General features: G+C 35.8%; 1 protein-coding gene across 2 annotated transcripts in view; it reads right to left on the bottom strand.

The window, feature by feature from the left end:
- Window positions 1-22826, bottom strand: part of LEPR (leptin receptor) — a 95347-nt gene that overhangs the window by 53502 nt on the left and 19019 nt on the right. For both annotated transcript variants that reach the window (XM_036872078.1, XM_036872085.1), the window contains exons 3-5: window positions 15056-15181; window positions 10239-10568; window positions 8192-8315 (exon numbers count right to left, since the gene is read on the bottom strand). In XM_036872078.1, the coding sequence (XP_036727973.1) occupies window positions 8192-8315; window positions 10239-10568; window positions 15056-15095 (494 nt within the window). In that variant the 5' untranslated portion in view covers window positions 15096-15181. The remainder of the gene's footprint in view (window positions 1-8191; window positions 8316-10238; window positions 10569-15055; window positions 15182-22826) is intronic.

Below are 22826 nucleotides of genomic sequence, written 5' to 3'. Positions count from 1 at the left end.
TTCCCAAAATCTAGTTTACCAATCCCAAGTAATTTCAAAGAACAGGTTAGTGTCCCAGACTAGTCTCATCATAATAGATTCCTGGACCCTCCATGGAGAATTCAGTAGGTCTGGGGCCAAGGAATCTGTTTTTAGTAAGTGTCATAGACCAGCGGTTCTCAAAGTATGGTCCCCAAGCCAGTAACATCAGCATCATCTGGAAATTGATAGAAATGCAAATCCAGCCCAGACCTCATGAATTAGGCCCAGGTGGGAAGTTGACTTAGATGTATTTCATCAAGGAGACAAATTTAAGAAGCATTCTGTAAAACACAAAGTACTCGTCAGATGTACAATATCACCAAACAAATGGAAAATCAACAAGGATGAGAGGGAGGAAGAAAAAAGAAAGAAAATAAAAAAAGAATGCAAACAAAAGCAAATAGACCTAAATGTACATCAAGTTAACAATACAACCACCTGAGGCGGAAGGGGAGGGGATATCCTAATTAACTTCAGAACACAGAATTTTAGCAAAGGCAAAATGAGTCTAAACAAACATTGCACTCTAGTTACCCTATTTGTTTTCTATGGTGGTATGGCTTAGCTATCCCAAAACTACTTTGTGTGTATTCTAGGACTGAGCAACTAGGTAATATATTGTTGGAAAGGGAAGCAAGATTTCTCACTGCTAGAAAAAGGAGTTACAAAAAAAAAGAAAGAAAAGAAAGGCTAGGATAGATCCTGTGGTTTTGAACTAGAACAAGAGACATTAGTATGAACACATGCTTTTAATATGTGTATATACAGAGAGATATAAAAATATAGACTTGTGAGTATTATATATACACATTATGTGTGACCTGTGTGTATGCATACATATAACTAACTCTGTAGCTGAGTGGGCCTAGAAACAATACCACCCAAGTAACAGTGAGCATCTAGCCCCCCGATACCACTTTGTAAACATCATTCTCCAACAGAAAGGAATCAGGGCTCCTTGGAAAAATGGCTGATTCCAGTGTCAGAGCAGGAAAAGTATAAAATCAACCTGAAACATCTTGTAGTGCTAGAAAGTAAGGAGTCCTATTTAAAAAAAAAAAAAGATCTAACACATCAAAAGGACACAGAGGCCAGTTTACATAAGTGCCCACTGCTAAATATGGGACAGTGTGAGCAATAAAATAAATAATGATAGTAACTAAATATAGCTCACAAATAAAATAATAATCCATGAGCCCATCTTGATAGGAAGGAAGACAGGAAGGAAGGAAGGGAGGGAGGGAGGGAGGGAGCGAGGGAGGAGGAAAAAAGGAGGGGGAAGGAAAGAAAAAAGGTAAGAGAGAAAGAATGGAAAGTGTACTTCTCACAGATCCTAGCACTGTGGCCTGCACACACTGTTTCTTAATTAAATAACACTATGCCTAAAATGTCCCAATTAACATTGAGCACATTTGTTTACAAATAATGCATCTTTCTTATCTAAAAATTTCAGTTGTTCTTTTTTATATTGTCAATTTCTCTCCTCATTACGTTCATGTTTTCCTTTATATCCTTGAGCATGTGGAGCACGCTAAAACTAACTGTCTGCTAATTCTATTATCTCTGCCATTTCTGGGTCTGCTTCTATTGTCTATTTTTTCTTTCGGTGTTATGTTTTCCTGTTCCTTCATATATGTACCATTTTTTACTGGATGCCAGACATCGTGAATATTACATTTTTGAGTGTTGGATTATGTTATTTTACCTTAAAGAATGTTGGATTTTGTTCTGGCAATCAGTTAAGTTACTTGGGTGACTTAAGTGTGAACCTTTTAAGCTTCTTTTAAGCTCTTTTGGGGGGAGTATAGAATAGCCTTGACTCTAGGGCTAATCTGGCCCCACTTTTAAAGTGTGGCTATTATGGGATTTCTACTGAATGTCAGTGATACTCAACAAGGTCTCTCCAAGTCTCCCTGTTGGAAACTTTCATTATTCCTGGCCCTGTGTGACCTCTGGGAATTTCTTAGATTACAGCTCTTGGTAATTGTTCTCTTCCTAGAAGTTTTCTTGTCCAAGATCATAGACAGATGGGTATTCAGCCAAAGAATCAAGAGGACCCCAGTGCTAATTCCTGTGTACCTCCCTGCTTCAGGTACCCTGCCCTATGAACCAAGCCCCCTTTTACCCTCTGAACTCTTCTGTCTCCTCAATTCAGCAATATTGCTGGGCTCTGCTTGAGTTCCCCAGCCTTGTGCCATGTCCTGGAAATTGCCTCCAGCCCGGAAAACCTGAGTAAAATAGAACTTACTTTGTTTCCTCCTCTCAGGAATCACGTTCTGTTCTGCCTTTGTCCAATATCTGAAAATAGATGTTTTCTACTTTTATCGACTTTTCTAGTTGTTTATGACAGAAGAGTAATCCCAGAACTTATTATTCCCTCATGGCCAGATGTCAATTTTGCTGACTTTTTATATTAACTTCTGAAGATATGTATTCACATAGTTCAAAACTTGGTTTTCTTTAAAGGGAGTAGTGAAATGGGCTGATTACTTGATGGAAATGTGTGATCAAGGAAATCTATTACCGCAGCATGTGTATCAGCTGAGAGGAAAACTTGATGATGCAGAAGAGAGAGGGGATAATTGCCAGAAAAAAGTCCTTGAGTGACAACAGGGGATGGGACTCAAAACACAGAAGAAAGGGTTCATTTTAGATTGGAACCCAGGGAATTCATCAGCAATTAAAGAAAACAAGGAAACTGTATAGGCACAGACATGAGCAGGCTGGTAGATTTTGGTGAGAAAAGCAAAAACTTGAGCCCGCCCCCTCCCCCTCCTGCTTTCCCAGTGAAAATATAAAACAAGGTCATCAGCGAGTCTCTTTGGCTCTCTCTAAGGGAAGCCAGCTGCCATGTTGTAAGGTGCTCTATGGCGAATACAAAGGACAAAGAACTGAAGAAGGCCTCCAGTCATAGCCTGGGAGGAACTAAGGCTTTCTGTCTAGTGGCCCATGAGGAACTTGGAAGCCTAGGGAGTGAGCTTGGAAACAGATCCTCCTGAAGTTGAACCTTGAAATAACTGCACTCCTACCTGACACCTGCATTGCAACCTTGTGAAAGACCTTAAGGCAGATGTCCCAGTTAAGCTGCACCTAGATTCCTGACCCACAGAAACTGTGAAATGATGAATGATTGTTGTTTTAAGCCACTAAATTTTGGGTAATTTATTATACGGCATAGATAGCCAAGGAAGATATTGGTACCTGGAAGTAGGATGCTGCCATAACAAATACCTAAAAATGTGGGTGTGGCTTTGGAGCTAGGTGATGGACAGAGGCTGGAAGTATTTGGAGAGGCATGATGGAGAAAGCCTAAAACACCTTGAACAGACTGTTAGTAGAAATCTACAGTTTGAGGACACTGCCAGTGAGGACACGAAAGGGAGTGAGGAACATGATATTGGAAACTGGAGGAAAGGGAATCTTTCTTACATAGTGGTCAAAAGCTAAGTAACACATCTGCAGTTCTGTGGACAGTGTAGAATGTGCCTACTGATCTGGTGATCTATTTCAGGAGATTTCCAAGCAAGTGCTGAAAGTGCCTCTTGGCTCCTTACTGTTTCAAGAGGAGAGATATTCATTGACAAAAGGGCTGTTGAACAAAGGAACTAGTACTTGAGAGTTGTAAAATTCCCAGCCTCTCCAGATGGCTAAAGATGTTTGAAACGGCTTCTAAGCAAAGATCAAAGAGAAGGCAAAGAAGAGCTTATTTCTAAGAGATCTGCGGGCTTTTATCTAATGGAGTGAACCCCAGTAAGATTCCCAGGAGGCTGTGTGATCTTGTGAGAGAATTACAGTAGCAGAAACACTGCTAGCTTAGACTGAAGGAGTACAAAATGAAACAAAGCCACTGGATTCCCAAAATTGTGCCAACCGGAAGCATGCTGAGAAAACTACTCAGCTGCAGAGATGTATAGCCTTTCATAAAAAAGGGAAGGCGAATCAGAGGGCAGAACCAAGGGCCCAGAGAGCAGAGCCAAGGGGCATGGAGATTTACTCCTGAGGTTGCGGTGACAGAGGGAATAGGCCTGACATGACGGGTAGGGGGAGAGATGGTCAAAAAGTGGGATCTTTGAAACTGAGATTAGAGAAAGAGCAAGCTTATCAGCAACGACAAGATCCATGAGAGTGGGTAAGCTAGGTTGGGTGAAAAAGAGAAGAGTAAAAGTAAAGCTTTCAAGAAATTGAAGATCATCCAGGTTGATGCTGAAATCACCAAGAATGCTGACAAGAGTGGCAGTGAAGAGACAAAGTAAACTAGGTATTAGCAGTTACAAAAGTCCAAACCCCCTGGATGACCCTTGCTTATTCATCCACCTTGATTTCTCATCATTCCCCAGCTTCCCAACCACAGAACTTTTCAAGTCCTCAAATGTCTATATGTGACTGTGTTCCTTTGCAAATGCTCTTCACTCTCTCTGGCTCATTCTTCTCTGCCCCCTTATAATCTAGGCAGATACTTCTAGCATATGTTTCTGAAAGTCCCCATATTTATTACATCACAGCATTTTCAAACTTTGTTATGTTCTTTGTCTTTACTATCAGCTCCAAGAAGGCAAGGGTTGAGTCTGAGTTGTTTAACACTGTTCTCTACACTCAGCTCAGTGTCTGATGTACACATAGGCACCTCACAAAGGAAGAAGAGGATTTCCTTCCTAGGTCTAAGAGAAAATTCAAAAATAACACATTTGTATGGTATCTCTCCTTCAGTTTCTCTGACAAACATTAATATCTGAGCTTAAACAATGCTTTCCCTTAAGGGACATATTTATAGGGCTTTAAATCCCTTATAAACATTAGGTTTTAGTTCCTTTTAAATACATACTTATTTACACATGGAAGCATTTGAAAGACTTCTCTCATGAATTCTCTAATGTCTTGGGGAGGTGATTTTGATGAAAAACTTTTCTATAGTAACCATCCTTATGGATTTCCTCTTCCACAGAGGTTTCATTTGTTATGTTGGCCAGGTCTTCCTCCTGATCTGAAGAGTCTTATTTAAATTTTTGGAGATATATTGCCCAAAGATGCACACAAAAATAGAATTCAAGGTGGAAATAGTATGTGACAATTGGTAAAATTAACCAAATCATACAATGGAGAGAACAATTAAAGTGGCAAGAAAAAAAAAAAAGAAAAGAAAATGCTTCTCAAATTGCATGCAATTAGGTTTTCCTGTATTAATATTTTTAGAAACCTGAGTTCAAATAAAAGCAGGTCAAAAGAATCTACTAAATTCATCATATGAGCAAGTTGAAAAATCTATTTAGTTTATCATAATTTTCTCATTTTTCTGGGTCTTACCATTTAGATGAACAGACCAATGACTACTTAGCTGACTGAAGTTCAAATTCGCAGCTGTAGCTAACTTACTGTGCAATTTTGTAATGTTCTGACATATTCATATATAATATCTTTTTCAGGAAATGCAGACCTCAGACATAACTATGGCCTATACATTATAAAAATTATAAAATATAAATCCTTACACATAGTCACAGAGCTTTAAAACTGAGCACATTACCCTAGCCCACTGATGATATTTGAAATTCTCTTGAATAGGCACCTAGTGAGATTTTAATCATCACCCAAAGTATTCAGGTCATCACAAAAATGTACTACATTGCAAAGGAATTCTTTTCTCTGAGCTAAAATCTGTCTTGGTTAATACAGCAGGAAACTTTCTGCCCAGACGTCAAATATATCCTCATCCACCACAGTGCTTCCATTCTTCTCTCAATACTCTGAAGTTGAGGTGAGCCTCCTTCATTTTAAGACCAACCCTTCATCTCTGCTCTTTTTCTGGAACTTGCCTATTCAACCATTCACTCTTTGTCATGTACCTTCCATGGGTCCCCTTCTACCACATCTTCAATTTTTCTCTCCCTGCTGGGTCATTTTCTATAGCCTAGAAACAAGCTCATTCTTTCCCATCCTTTACATGTTCACCTTTGGCTGTGCATTGCCCATTACTCCTCCACCTTCCCACTTTACTACTTCAGCTAGGCTTCCTGGGCCTCTAGAGATTTATAGCCCAGTCATTCTGTTGTGGACATTTATCCACCTGGCTGCCCAGCATCTGCCTGGAAAATCTACTCTTCTGTTAGGCTGAAACACTAGCAGCTACGGCACATTCTCACCAGTCAGATACTCCCATTCAAGACACTGGCCCTAATGAGAATTGCACTCATTAAAGCAGCAGGGGCTAGCAGGGGCTTCTAGATTCATCTAGTGACCAGCATTAGAGGTGGAAATGATCACAGAGACACTCAATGTCCAGATGTGACAGCAGGGGCACCCTATCTGGGCTACTCCTGTGGGGTGACTTTAAGAATTAGTCCAGGGAATTCCCTGGATGTCCAGTGGTTAGGACTTGGCACTTTCACTGCGGGGGGCCCGGGTTCAATCCTTTGGTGGGGAACTAAGATTCCACAAGCTTTGCGGTGAGGCCAAAAAAAAAATTAGTCCAGTAGTCTAACATAAGTTATAAATACTAACTACAGTCTGATAATCAGTACATAATGAGGATGGTAGCAGCTATGCGAATTTTCTTCTAAAATTTGTCTTATTTACCTTTACACCAGAAATTTTCAAATTTTAGTTCCATCAGATTCATCTAAAGGGCTTGATAAAATACAGATCGATGGGCCTCACCCCCAAAATTTCTGATCCTAGTTCTGGGATGGAGTTATCAAATTTAAATTTCTATAATATTTCCAGGTGATGTTGATATGCTTCTCAATGCTACCTGACCACACATTTTTGTTATTAGCTCTTATTCATTCCTGAAGTTTCAACTTAGCTGTCTCCTTCCTTGGGAAACCTTCACTCCTCTTGCCACCAGTGCGCTAGACATCCCCACATAAGGCTCTCACACCAGTCTTGTGCTCCCACACCTTCGTGTGCCTACCAAGTGCACATCAGTAACCACTAAAACTGAAACCCTATTTTGATACATATTTGTACATATCTGTCCCAACCACTAGCCTGTGAGTGGCTCAAGAGCAGAGATCATAACTATTCTTTTTCTAAAAAAAGATAAGACAAAATATATTTTTTAAACTAAAGGCAGGATACAAAACAAAGAAGAATGTTGTATAAAGGTTAATGGGAAAATACATCAAGAAGATGTAACAACTAAGAACATAGATCCACCCAACAATATAGTCTAAAAATACATAGAACAACATACGGCAAAACAGTGAGAATAAATACATAAATCAACCATTGCAGTTATTTTAAAAAGTTGAGGTAAAATACACATTTAGTAAAGTCTATGAATACATCTTTTTCTTGACATTTTTGTTTCTTTAAAATTTTTTTACTGTGGTAAAATATACATAACATAACATTTACCATTTTAAGTGTACAGTTTATGACATTAAGTACATTCACATTGTTGGGTAACAATCCCTACCATTCAACTTCAGAACTTTTTTCATCTCCCCAAACTGAAACTCTGAACCCATTTAAACAAGAACTCTTCATTACCCCTCCCCTAGTCCCTGGTAGCCATCATTCTACTTTCTGTCTCTATTCATCTTTATATGGACAGTTTCTAGCACACTGCCCCTTAATTATATGACCTCAATAACTGCAGAACTGAGGGAGGTGAGTGACATTCTCCTTAAGCATCAAATAAAAGAACAAATGAGAATGAATTTTAAAGAGTTAAAATTCAAATAGAAATGGTATGTATTATCACTGGAATTATTAGAAAACTTGAATGACATGTTAGCTGTTAGAATCATAAGTGTATGGCTGTTTGAAACCACCATCGTGGCTCTCTACCTAGCACAAATAAATAAAAAGCACTTACATTTTTAAGATAATAAAAAGATCAAATGTGAGAGAAAAATCCACCAGAAAAAGAAATATAAACTATTTCCCCTTCTCCACTCAAATATCTAAGACTACTGAATTGAGTTCACGCTTCTTTGAGAATATATGCCCATCCATATCTGCAATGTCTTGCTACCTGAACCAACATGAGGAGAAAAGAGGAAACCTAATGGAGAAGAAGGTTGTATAAAAAATACAGAAATGTACATTGATATAAAAGGAAATGCAGAGATAGAAGAGCTTTCATAATCTACTTCTGTATATGGAAGCTCTTGCATTTCAAAAAAACTTGTGTCATGGAAATGTCCAAATTTATTTATTTGGTACTTACAGAAGATATAAAAGATGGACCTTAAGGTCATAATTCTTGAAAGGACTCTTAAATAATGACTCCATATAGCAGATGAATAATTTCAAGTCCTCTTTCATCCAGCACTGTATGTTCCAGTTTGCACCTGAATTAAAAATAAACTAAATTAAACCCGAAAAAAACATTCTGAACAACTCAGTGAAAGAGAAGAGCTAAATTAAATTTACCAGTGTTCTGATACAACTTCCACTGCCCATTCTGAAAGAAAAAGAACAGGCTCTAACTGGTTGTATGTGTTTGCCCATTTAGTCCCTTTGGCCTTCAATTTCCTTTTTCATAAAGTAAGAGAATTAAATTCAATTATTGTTTCTCAAACGTTTTTAAGATCCTGAACCACTTAAGTAGGACAGAAGACCCCAAAACTCACCTAGCTCAGTCCATCCTCACTTTCCAAGAGACGAGAGAACATGAAATATCAAGGTACAAGCAAATTTGGGGCAGTATTTAAGTGTCTGCTTTAGCAATAAAGCATGGTGATTCACATTGGAACTAAGATGCATATCTTAAATTCTTGTTATTGTAATATTATAGACCCCACATACAACCTATGTGAGTATATTTCCCTGTACACTGAAAAACTCACCTGACAATGATAAACTATTAGTGATTTGTAATTTAGAGAGCAAGAATAGCAATAGTTGAAAATCATGACTAACTTAAGACAACACTAATACTTATCTTTAAGCACCACTAACATATTTCCCCATTTGAAGGATTTCTAGCTAGTAGGGACTTTGTGTAGGTTGAGCCCTATGAAGTAAACAGCCCATATGGCAGAATATTAAATGGAAATCCTGAATAACCACCACTTAACCTAGTAATTTTAGTTACAAAAACTTAAACTCATTTTAAAATAATGAATTATTAGCCTTTATATATATACGTAAAATTAAAATCTGCATCAAAATCATTTCACTTGATAATCAAAAAAAGTGCTAACATTTTTTGATCATTTCACAGCTCATCACAGGGACCCTAACATTTTAAGTTCATTCTTAATATATTTAATAATCATTGGAATGGCTAAGTTAAGTTCCCTTACAAATTAAAAAAGTGTGTCATTTAAAATTAACTTAAATGCTTATAGCGTCAGTTGGAGACACTGGGAGTTATTATTTCTAACTTGTTTTAAAACTTTGATTTTATTGCACAGTTATGCTTTATCCTTACTCCTAACCTGATTTCAACAAACTGAGTGTTTCTTCCATCTAATCAGTGGTGCTTTGGCCCTCCAAGGGACATCTGGCAAAGTCTGGAGATATGTTTTGATTGTCACAACTGGGGAGTGAGTGTTAACAGACATTAAGTGGGCAGAAGGCGGGGATGCTTTGAACATCCCACAATGCACAGAACAGTCCCCCATAACCAAGAATTATCTGGCCCACAATGTCAATAATTTTGAGGTTGAGAAATTCTGACTAAGCCTACATAGGAGTGTTATATTATGTACGTCTTCATTTTCATACTGTAGGTCTCTACAGTGCTAAGTCAATTGTCTCTGCTCTATTTAGCTTTTCCAGAGGCTTGGAGATAATTTTGTTGTTTAGATTTCCAGATGCAGAATTATTAACAACATGAGCTACATTTAGTATGCATTATACGTAAACAACAAAAAAAACCTTGATTTGGTTTTTTGATCTCTCCTTGGTTACGGAGAGATTCCTTGCTTGCTTTAACTAACTCAACAGTATTATCTGCCATTTGATATTTTATCTACTTAACAAAAATAAGTTGTACTTTTTCCATTTTAAAGCCAATTTAGAAGACTACAAGAAATATATTTTAAGGTTAAAAAGTTCCCTAATTACACTTTTATTTTATTTTTAGGGGATAGAAAATAATTGGGGACTTATTAGTTTGGTCCTAATTTTATTACTAATATAAAATGATAATGTGTGCTCAGAATCACATCCATAAGACATCTATTTCACACAGGTTTCAGAGAATAGAACCATTTTGTTCAATACAGTTAAGTAAGAGGTAATGCTTGGAACATTAAAATACTTACCTATTTGTTGAAAAACTAAAGAATTTACTGTTGAAACAAATGCCTTCCCTTCAATGTTGTCTGCATGTACAGAGCAGTTTTTATCTTCCTCGCTCCAAAAGCAACAGTGGAAAGTTGTTTTGGATGATAAGTTAGATAAGTAGGTACCACTTGAATTAAGTTTAGTTTCAACAACTGCCTCATAATGTCCACTCAAATTTGAAGTGTTCTTTGAGATTCCAGCAGGCAAGAGGAAGTCATATGTTGTATTTGGTGGCATGCAAGACAACTTAAATTTCCAGGGAGTAATTGGATATGCCAAGTTAAATGCAGTTATCACATAAATAAATTCTGTTAGGACATTTAAAAGACACACAGAAAAGCAATTAATCATTTTGACTAGACATAAATAGGAAGTATCTAAGATTAAGCCATGTAGTGCTCAATAGTAATTACTTAACTTTCTAAGTGCTCAATCAGTGCCTAATGCATAGCTCTGTGCTTCCACTGAACAAAGTGTTACACTTAAAAGGGTGCATTTATTTATAGAGGTAACTTCACTCTTTAGCACCCCTTTTTGGAAATTCACACTTCATTTTCCTCATTAATCTAACATCTCATATTTATATTTTAATGATAGGAAATTATAGCTAAATATTCCAATTTCCTTTTCTAAAAAATAAATTATTCTAATGAACTTCCAGCATAAATGGTATCTGGATGTGCAATTATATAAGCAAACATTAACGTGCTGTTTTAATATTTCTTAATGAGAATAACACCAAAATGTTAACACTACTTTCACTGAGTGCTTTTAGAAAGGGTTTGTCTTCAACATCAGGACAGCTGGATGATTTCCTGAATCTGCCCATGGTTCTCCAGATATATGACATCATATAAGACATGTCCTTAATGCATTCTCCAATAATTGATGCACAATGACAGACTTCTTACAGGAAACGTCCACTGCTGATTAAAGACAATTTATCACTTTTTAGACACATAAAATTAAGAACAATTTTATAATCCTGTACCCCCCGCAAAAATCCTCAAAAGTGATACTTGTTTTTTAATGAGTAGTTGCTTGATAATAAAATAATGAATTCTCCATAATTCTTTCTTTTATAAGTTACCCTAACTATCCAACAGCTGTGTTTCCTCATATACAAAGTAATGAAGAATGAAAATTCTAAGAATTTTTCATGGATTTGTATAGAATGAGACTTTTGAAGGATTATGGTAAACGTAAAAATGTAAGAAAATAGAAATTTTTAAAAAAAATTCACAAAAGTATTGTTCTAAATTACAAAAGTAATACATGTAAAAATATTCAAATACACAAGTAATGACTGTTAACAATTTGGTTTCTAGAACTTTCTATTAATGTTAATTAATATAAACATGTATCAGATGCAAAAATTAAGGCAAAAATGATTAACACGACTAGTATTATTTTTCCCACGCTGATAACAATTAGGTATTATAACATCACCAAAAGTGAATCCTCACTGCAACTATGTTCCTTTGGACTTCAATCCTTCTAACATTTATTTCTGAAATTAGAATTCACTAAAAAGAGAACTGGGTATTTCTTTCATTTTACAAAACCATGAATATGTATTGGTACTAATTAAAAGCATTATATTTTCTAGCTGCACATGGAAGATTCGGTTGGCTGAACTGAAATTAGCCTAAAATCCTCAAAGAAGTATTTAAAACTTAAAATGTAATAATGAATGTCTTAGACATAACTACTGAATCAGTTTAATTAAAAGATGATTCTATTTTGTTTACATGCTTCCTTTGCAAATGATATTTCTTTCCCTCCAAAGAGGGAAAAATATTCATCTGAAGGCATATGTTATCATGTTATCATATGACATCTGTTATCATCCTATCATATGTTATATATCAAGGCCCCAGACCTCTGCCAATTCACAAAACTTGACCAAACCACAAACCTTTTGGAAAGCCAATGTGAAACATTAGCATGGAGCCTAATAAAAATTAGATAGAGAATGTAAGAGAGAATGTTACCACTCTTTGATAGCCCTCTGTGGTCTAGTTTTTCTGAAATCTGTAACAGTGGAATTATCCTGGATATTTTCAGTAAATATAGATATGGCTAAAATGACAAAGAACAGTATATATAACAAGGAAAGCTCCAAGAGCACTTTTAACGATTGGAAGTTTGTGATTGACATGTACACACTGCTATATTTAAAACAGATAACCAACAAGGACCTACTGTACAGCACAGGGAACTCTGCTCAATACTCTGAAATAATCTAAATAGAAAAAGAATTTGAAAAAGAATAGATACATGTATATGTATAACTGAATCTCTTTGCTGTACACCTGAAACTAACACATCATTGTTAATCAACTATACTCCAATATAAAATAAAAATTTAAAAAAGAAAAAGATTAGAGTAGCCAAAAAGATGCCCAGAACTAGCTGACACACAGGTAATGGTTGCTAGAGAAAATAGGTTTTCTTAAAGATAGCTTGACTTTAATTTCAAAAACTTGGAACACAGTCTAAATAGATGATTTGAGTTAAAAAAAAAATCAAAATATCTCTAGAATGCTGTAAGAAGCAACTGAGAATAGTACAATGCAGAGGTTAAGGGCACTGACCCTCTGAGCAGTGGAAAATTTGCATATAACTTATAGTTGGCCCTCCCTATACACAGTTCCTCTGTATACACAGTTCTTCTGCATCTGCAGATTCAACTAACCTTGGATCGTGCAGTACTGCAGTATTTACTACTGAAAAAAATCTGAGTATAAGTGGACCTGCGAAAACCCATGCTCTTCGAGGGTCAACTATATACTCAAAAGTCACTGGCATTGTGTGACTACTTTCCAACAGAAGCCTGCTATGCTTCACAGAAATTTAAAACACAAGATTCTAAAAAAATGTCTATTAAGCTTTCTCTCGAGGATATTCGAGAGATAGGAATAGGTAGGAGGAAGACTAGTATACATTTAATTTTTGAAAGCATTCTTCTGGTGATAGTCAAGGTGGGAATTCCCAAGGTATACACCATCCCTTGATAATATCCCCTTATAACATTATCTTGTCATTGTTTATCAGAGTCATAATGGGGAATACCATTTAAAATGACATTTCCTTTCCATTTTAGAACAAATCTGTTATTCTGTATGGTAGCCATTTATTTTAAATATTATCACCAAGTAAACTGCTCCTGGATACAGACAATTAAAGTTTTGACTATCATCTGATATACATATTCATAATTTAATAATGCTACATTTGCTAAATAAAATTAAAATATTTAAATGTCTTGATATCTTGTTTCCAAGTATGTATAAGGGTGTTAATGTGTATGTATAAATATTCTGCACTGTAAAAGAAAACCAAGTTAGAAAATAAATGATGGGCAAGGAGAAAAAATTTGCAAAGAGTAATAAATTCTTAGGGCTTGTGATGGTTAATGTTATGTGTCAACTTCACTAGGCCCACAGGGTGCTCAGACATTTGGTCAAATGTTAATCTGGGTGTGTCTGTGAGGCTGTTCCTGGATGAACCAGTAAACTGAGCAAAGCAGATGCCCTCCCTGATGTGGGTGGGCCTCATCCAATCAATTGAAGACCTAAATAGAACAAAAATGACTCGGTAAGAGGGAACTCCTCCTGTTTGACAGGCTTGAACTGGGACATCAGTCTTTTCCTTCCTTTGGACTCAAACTGAAACTTTACTCTTCCTGGGTCCCAAACCTGCCATTGTTTGGACAGGAACTTACACCATCAGCTCTCCTGGGTCTCCAGCTTGCCAACTGCAAATCTTGGGACTTCTCAGCCTCCATAATCATGTGAGCCAATTCCTTATAACAAACCTCATCCTAGATATATACAAATCCTATTGGTTCTGCTTCTCTGGAGAACTTTGACTAATACAGAGCTAAATATCTACATTTTAGAAATTTCTAAAAATCAATTGAGACAAATAAAATCCAACAACAAAATAGTCAAAGTATGTGAATTAGAAAATCACATAAAAAAATAGAAATGGTCACTAAACAGTACTCAATCTTACAAATAACCAAATAAATAAAATTAAAGTGAGATGTTGTATTTTGCTTTGACAGGGCAAAAAGGTAAAAGAATGATAACATGCATCTTTGGCAGGAATGCAATGGAATACCACTCATATACTCATGTTGGGACTGCAAAAGGCACAGAGCTTTGTGGAGAAGATTTCACAGTATCTATCAAATTCAAACATGTGCTTACTACTCAACACAGAAATTCCTCTTTAGGAATTAACCTGTAGAAATACTCTTCCAAATACACAAAGATATATGTATACGAATTTCAATGTAGCATTATCTGTTATGGAAAAAGAAATGTCTATCAATGGGAATTGTTCAAATAAATTTATAATTTAAGGCACATTCATACAGTTCATTGTCATGCAACCATTAAACAAATAAGTAAATCAGTAAACACTGGCAAGAATAGTTGTGATGATAAATTGAAAAGCTGTTAAGTGGAAAAAAGAAAAATGCAGAATGTATAGACCAGTTCTATTTTTGCAACTAGAGATATGAATGTGTGTGTGTGTGTGTGTGTGTGTGTGTGTGTGTGTGTGTGTGTTATGTTCCTGGGAGGATACACATCACATTGTTTCCAGGAGGTTGGGAAGAGTTTTCATTTTCACACTTATACGTTTGTTTGGTTTGCATTTTTAATCATAAGCAAGAGAATTCCTAATTGGAAACGGGAAATTTGATTAGCCATTAAAGGAAACAGCATCTCTAAGGGCAAAATCTCTACCTCATATATGGATACTTAAAAAGCAAATAACTTACCCCAATGTAACAAAGCCACACAGAATTTTTGACAACTCATCTTACTTCAGAGAAGTGCGCCTGAAAAACAGTAAATCTAAAACAAATACACACGCACATAAAAAAACTGACATATACACAAGCCGTCTGTGGAAAAATATAAAAGGAAAAGGATTATAATTAAGAATTCTTTAAATTGTAATCCTCTATAATACTCTGGATCAGTATCAGTGTTTAAGATTAACGTAAAACTGTAAGTTATAGATTCATTCCTATGCACATGCTATTTTACATAGTTAAAATATAAGCAATACATTCATACATGGCTTAATCAAAAAAATGGCAATGTTCCTTTATGACATGACAAATCAGGACAGGTATCACAGATGAGATTGAATTTTTAACTAAACAAAAGTGCTCACAATGTTAATTAAATATGTACAGCTGATCTAACATTATAAGTATCACACGCTTCATTTTTTGTGTGTGCTCAGTTCTTAAATTTCTCTTATTTCCTAAAGCCTTTATCTTTACTATGATACTACAAAGCCAAATGATTATAGCACAGGTAATGCACTGCACATTTATTTCCAATAAAGACGAGGAAATTTTCCCATATGCTTTTGGAAACCCCCGTTCATTAGCAAATGAGGTAATATTCATTCACATTGGCGAGTTATCAGTAATTGAAGGAAAGTCTGATGGCTTCATATATGCAGATGATAGGGATGACTTCAGAGACAAACTTTCCCATGAGTTCTACTCAATTTGAATATATTATGAATAAGATTATTTGTACTACTATGTTAACATATTGGGCTTAGATTTGTAAGGGAACACTAAAGGCTTTTGATGTCCGAGTCTTTTTCATTATCTCATATTTGGAATTCAGTTCACTATATGAAAATTAATCTGAGGTAAAACGCCCTGAATTAAGCGTCGGGAATGTTGGGTGCCAATTAAGGCTCTTTGACTAATCAGCTATAGGACTTGGGACGTCACCACTCTAGACCTCAGGTTCCTCATCTACAAATCAGACTGAAGGACGATCTCTACAATCCCCTTCAGAGCTGCCTATGATTCTGGGGAGACTTTGGTTTAAAACAGTGATCACAGCTTGAGCACAAAGAATATTATAAAGTATTGAGTGAGAAACATGTCTCATAAGTCATATTTGAGAACTGGTAGCATGTGATGAGCAAATAGAAAAACGTGTTTGTTTAGTTCACAACTTACATGACTCTTAGGAAAAAGATGGACGAGTGTGACCATTTTGTAGTCTCATAAATTTGTTTGTCAGACTGAGTTTTTCACCAGGATTTTGGTTCTTTACACACTTGACATCAGAATGTATCCTTAGGGTTTCTAGAAATCGGTTCAGTGTGCAATCTTAATTATCTAATGGTATTAAATGTGTGCAAAGTCCTCCCAGTTTTTTTATGCTACTTGTTTCTGAAACAACATTGTCTCATAAAACCAACCCAAGGTCAATTTCATAATCAGGATGTGTCATAAATGCAACATATCACTAGACTAAGTGTTTCGACTGAACTGACTAGTGACTAAGTAATTCAGTCCAACAACTGATTTGACTCACTGTTAACTCAACTGATCTACTGAGTCAAGTGGATCAACAATACATCATATTGTTCTTCCTTACATAAGACAACCATTCTTTTATTTAATGTTCCAGGCAAAACACAAACTACTCTTAGGTTTGAATTCTTGCAATCAGGTTTCACTCTTCTATAGCAGAGTAACAATCACAAGTGTAAAGAGGGCATAGCCGTAACATTGAAGAGACTGTGAAAGGTGATATTTACATAGACACAAAGAAAGAAATATTTATATCCACCCTAAATTGTGCCAGAAAGGAATATAAGAGGAGGATTATAAAAATGTAAATAATAGGGAAAAAATGACATATCTTAAAGCTGTGAGAAAAAAATCAAGCAAAGGGAAAGTTAATGGTAAGATGACCAAAATGAGTATAATATACAAAACGCCATTAATTGAAATTCACTTCCTACAGATGAGCTTTTGATTTAAGCTTTTTTTTAAATTCAGAGAACTTAAAGTGAAACCAACAGTTTAGGGGGAAAGTACAAATAATCTAGAAAAATAATCTAACACTAAGAACAGAAAGAAATTTTGCCTGAGTAACTTCATAAGATAACAAGTAACATCCTCATAGGTATCCTAACAGCACCGAGTTTCACGGGAATTTAAAAATTCAGTCATTTCTCACTCCCTCCACTGCCAACACCCTGCTCCAAGCCACCACGATCATCTCTTCCCTGGACAATCAGAAGGGCCTCCTAACTGGTCTCCTGGCTGCAGCCCTTGCTCCCCAATTCAGTCTGTTTCCAATGCAGCAGCCAGAATGGTCTTGTTAACATATGAGTCAGCCCATGTCTCTTTTCCAAAACACTGCAGTGCTCACCTTTTCACTCAGAGTAAAAGTCCCAGTCCTGTGCAACACTACAAGGTCCTGGATCTCTAGTGCCCCTCTGACCTCATCAACTGCTGCTCTCCCCTTTGCTTGAGTCGCCTTCTCAGAGGAGCCTTCCCTGAACAGCCTACCTAAAATTCCAACACCTTCCCCAACCCGTCATGTCATATCTGCTGTTCTGTTTACTTTTTTTCTCCTTATTACTTAACACTATCTAACATGAATATGGTTCATTATTTTTCTTGCTTATTTTCTAACTCTTCCTGCTAGAATGTAAACTCCTCTAGACCAAGGGATTTTTTGACTGTGTCCTTTTCATGATATCCTTCCCACATAGAAGCCTGCCTCTCATACAGAAGGTGCTCCATATATAGTAACTGAATGAATGAGTGAAGAAATGAATAAATGAGTGTCAAGATAAGACTCTTTCTTGAAATATCCTTCGAAATAGGCTGGTGGTATCACACCAAGACAAAATTGAATAAAAGCAATCTTTAAAAGAGGCATTCTAAAATCATCCAGATACAGCTCTTTGAGAAACTGTCGTAATATCAGAGAGAATTTCAGAATGGTGATTCCTAACTATTTTTGGATCATTGACCTTGTTGAGAATTTGGTGAGAGCAATGTACCAACGGGCAGGAGGAGGCACATATACCTAAAATTAAGGCTATAATTTCAAGGGGTTAATAAACGCTCTGAAATTTATCCAAAGCTCCCAGATTAAGAATTCTTAATGTAGGTAAATGAAGTGCACATCCCTCTATAACTATAGCTCCATGAATTGAGTCATTGATAGACATCAAGTTATGAGGAGCTTGAGATAATACGGCCTAACATTTCTCCTGGAATGTAATCATTCTACAGTGATAGTTAAAAGGAGTAATGTGTCTTATCTGAAATATCTGAAGAAATCTTTAGTAAACTATACAAAGATTCACCCATAGTCTGATCTAAACGACACATCCATTATATCTGGATGTACAGGCACTAATTCAATTTGCATAATATACCAAACATAGTAAAGCATATTAAACATATCACTAACTAACTCTTCAGTTATTACTAAACTTAAAACAAAAGGAAAAATAATAATCTGTATTCTACATAAATTATCATTTTATCAGACTTTAACATCTATTGTAGAGAACTTTTGTGTTATTTTTATGTATCAAATTCTACTTATATATAAACAGAATAGTCTCAATTAGTGTTTGAATGAGTCTTTGGGCAGAAAAGAAATTAACTACAACTTTCTCCAATGATCTCAAAAAGTCTCTAGATTTGTAGAAAATTTTACGAGTAAGAAAAGCAATTCTGGCAATACTGTTGTTTTGATGAACAAACTCAATGAGCTCCATCTGCCACCAATTTTTGCTTTTACTTTCTGCTAGAGAAGCTGCCATGTATCTTTCACCTAAATACCAACATTTAAGCATTTTATTTAAATATAAATGAAAAACACTCTTAGAGTATCAAAATTTAGCAAATATAGCCTGGTCTATTTCTAGTAACCTCATTATTTTAAGTATGTTTACTTTTATTTCTTCACTTAGGGGGAAATTGGTCATGTTATTCCCATTAAGTAGCTGTTATAGACTTAAATTAGTTTTTTAATTAAACAATAAATTTCTTCCTTCATCCTGGTATAAGCATTTGTCCCTTTGAAAACATAATTTCGAGCTCTTTAATTCCTGATATGACTCTAATTGTGTGTTCTTGTTGCAAATTAATTCCTTGAAATTAGAGTAATAAGCTATGATTTATTGACCTAGGTACCAAAGTCAACACAGTTGAGTCAAAATAGGCATCTTACCGATATACAAAGTAACTTAAAATCTGTACATAAATCAACTCATTCAAATATTAGTTGAATACTTGGTAAAATGTAAGTTATTACATGGGGTGCTACAAATACAGAAATTAAGAAGAAATCATCATTTACTTTAAGAAATAATATTATTTTTTAATTTTTATTTTATACTGACATTATTTTATTATTTTACATGTCAAAGTACTATAATTCCAGTATGAATAAAGTGCCATGGGACTTCAGATTCAAGATGGCAAACTAAACAAACTGATCTTCTTTTCCTCCTGAGATGCCTTTAGAATTATAGTAAAGTCAATCCACTTAGAACAGAGAGAATGACGGGACCAGCAGCAAAAAAGAGATTTAAACAAACTTCTGGAAGATGAAACAAAGACTAACAAAGTAGAATGAAGGAAGGAACTACCTAGGACATTTGGGTAAGGCTCTGTCATCAATGAGGAAACAAACTTGCTTGGGGGAACCCTGGATGTTGGATAGTTTGGTCTCTATATGTAATGTTTGACTTCTTTATCCTCTCATAAACAACAAAATCTAGCTCCCTGTAACTGTCAGTGGAGTGGTTTACAAACAACCAAAATCAACTCTGGCTAGTTTAAGTAGTGCCAACTGAAAACTGTCACTTGCTATCTGGAATGAAGTCATTAGCCACTGTAGTCGCTGACCTTCAACACACCCTGAAGTGAGTTCAGGGTGGAGATCAGGAATGAGGTACTCTGCGCTCTGGGAAAACCTGGCAGAACAGGCCTTCAGATAGTTAGATATTTTCAGATGACTTTATGAGCCCAATTTCTTGCAACGTCTCACATCTAGAAAAGCACAGTCATTAACAGAGACATCTGATCCTCATGACTAGCAGCTACCCTCTGCCAAAATGTGTGCTTGATTGCACGTACCCCCTTCAACAAAATCACATATATACTGTCCCCCCACATCTCTTCAGAGCAGTTTCTTAGAGCTGTCTGAGAGGCTCTCTCCCGGGCTATAGTCCTCATTTTGCCCCAAATAAAACTTAACTTACAACTCTCACATTGTGCATTTTTTTTAGTCAACGGTAGAAAAGGAACTTACTAAAGATTACTGGGTACCTCACAGAACCTCAGTGAGGACCAGAGAACCCAGCCAGTAAAGCACACAGTCAAGAACCATACCCAGTATCTAATGTAGAATTGCTCTAGAAAAGACAGCCCTGACACCACAACAGAACACTGTATGCTATGACTAAAACCATAGTGCCTACTACCTCTGAGTTCTTCTGAGCTCATCTGCCCCTTCATGTCCCACACTTCTCATCTAAAATCTGGCATGAATGCCTCTAAGTGGTAAAACCTAATTCACAATCTACCTTCAGACAGCCAGAAAACTTGGTAAAATATGGATCTATAATGTGGGGAATTCCCCAAACACAAACAAAATATTCAAAGGTGTCAAATGGCCAAAGAGAATAAATAATTGTCCTTTATACTCCTATATGATAAAGGGGGGGAAATACAAGTTATCTGAGGAGAACTTGGGCTTCTAGTATAGGCTTGGCACCAACATGGTAAAGACCTTATACATCCTGATACTTAAGGGGATGAGCCTTCAGTATAAATGGCAGCTCCTTACTCAAGTGCCTAAAATGAAGGCTGTCAGATGGCAAACAATGCCCATACACACAGAATTCACATTCTTCTTATTTCTTCACGTAAAGCCACCCTGAGTGGAGACATGAGCTAAGACATGAAGAAAGTCTTCAGCATAATGGAAAAATTTTGTAAAAAGAAAGATAGAAAAAGAAAACCTACCACAGGGGACACAGAGATAAATCAGAGAAAAAAAAGTAGCTTTAACAAATGTTAATGAGGATGTGTCAAAAGACTTTGCACCCATAAACTCAAAGATTTTTCTGACAAAGGAATATCAGAGGAAGAAAGAGCTTTGGGGAAAAAAAAAAGGAATAGTTGAGAAAAATTTTTTCCAATGGAAAGGTTAGAAAACACATTTGCATAATTAATTCCTCCCCAAGGTGGGGGGGGAGGGGAATAAAGTCAAGTGATTCATACCCAACCAATAGCATTTACAGAAAAAAAGAATAAAGAGAAAATGATCAGCGAAATAATATAAGAAAATTTCCCAGGGCTGATAAGAGACATAAGTCTTCAAACTGAAAAAAAAAAAAAAAAAAAAAAAAAAAAAAAAAAAATTCTACCAAGTTCCATAAAAGAGGAATGGAAAAAAATCCATTCCTAAACATATCATTAAGAAATTGCAGAAGAGTAAAGAAGAAGAGAAGATAGGAAGAGTTTCCAGAGAGAAAAAAATCACTAAAGGAATGATAAACAGAATTAAAACAAATGTTTCATCTCAAAACACTGAATTCTAGAAAACAATCCAGTAATGACTGATGGAAAATCATTTATAGTTTAAAATTCTATTAGCCAATCAAGCAAGTATCAGAGCAAAACAAATATATTTTCAATAATGCAATGATTTAGAAAATTTATATCCCGTGAATCTCTTTCTCAGAGGTAATTTTATGATGTATTCCAGCAAAATGAGGAATAAACCAAGAAAGAGGGATTCAGGGACTCAGGAGCCAGGAAAGCTTGACTACAACCCAGTTGATGACTCTGCAGACTTGAGAATGACCTGTCCAGATAGCAGATGGGGTACAGATGACCGCTGAAAGGAAATGGCCAAGAAAAAGGTGAGGACAGAAGGCAACTTAATGCATAATATGATTCTGAAGCTGCAAAACTTTGAAAATAAAACAAACAAAAAACCAGAATAACACGAGGGAAAAAAGGAAGCCCTAGTTCAAAATTGAAGCCACTAGTCCAAATAAGAATATGCATTCAATAAGCTTCAAAAAGAAGAATGAAATGGATTCCAAAAAATAAAGGGAATGAGTAAAAAACTTAAAATTAAAGACATAATGAACAAGGCTCACATATCTTCTCCCAATAAGAAAAAATTCAGCTAACTGGGAAAAGCCTTATTAAAAAGTCCTGATCTAAATATGAATTGAAATAAAATATGGTACAATTTTGAGCAAATGCTGGAATTAAAAAATCCATTTGAAAGAAGAAAGAATCCCCTTAACCTTGATTCTAGGAACATTCTCCTTTGGGTGGCTGAGAAGTCATATTGAATGAAATAATCCTAGAACTCTTCCTGGTTCTGCAATGAGTAATACTTACAAAGTCACAATAACATTAATGCTGCTATTTATTTATTTTTCAACTTTTTGGCCTAACCAATGGACAAAAATGAAAAATTTAATTACAAATATTAAGCATAACATATTATCAATATTCTCACTGTACAGCTGTCAAAATTGGAGTGGTATAATTATAAAAGGAGAGATGGGGAGAAGGCGAAGGGTGAAATATCCCAACCTCATAAAGTAGGGAGTCAAGAGAAACCATCTGTAGTGAATGGAACAAGAAATGGTCGTGGAATTATAAACGGAACCAATAAAAGAGGTCAGAAAATTAATATAATTATATGTAGAGGAGGGTCAGAGAA

The sequence above is a fragment of the Balaenoptera musculus genome, chromosome 1 (assembly GCF_009873245.2).
Source record: "Balaenoptera musculus isolate JJ_BM4_2016_0621 chromosome 1, mBalMus1.pri.v3, whole genome shotgun sequence".
NCBI classification, from domain to species: domain Eukaryota; kingdom Metazoa; phylum Chordata; class Mammalia; order Artiodactyla; family Balaenopteridae; genus Balaenoptera; species Balaenoptera musculus.
The sequence above is the reverse complement of the archived record's forward strand: the minus strand, read 5'-3'. Positions and strand labels throughout refer to the sequence as shown.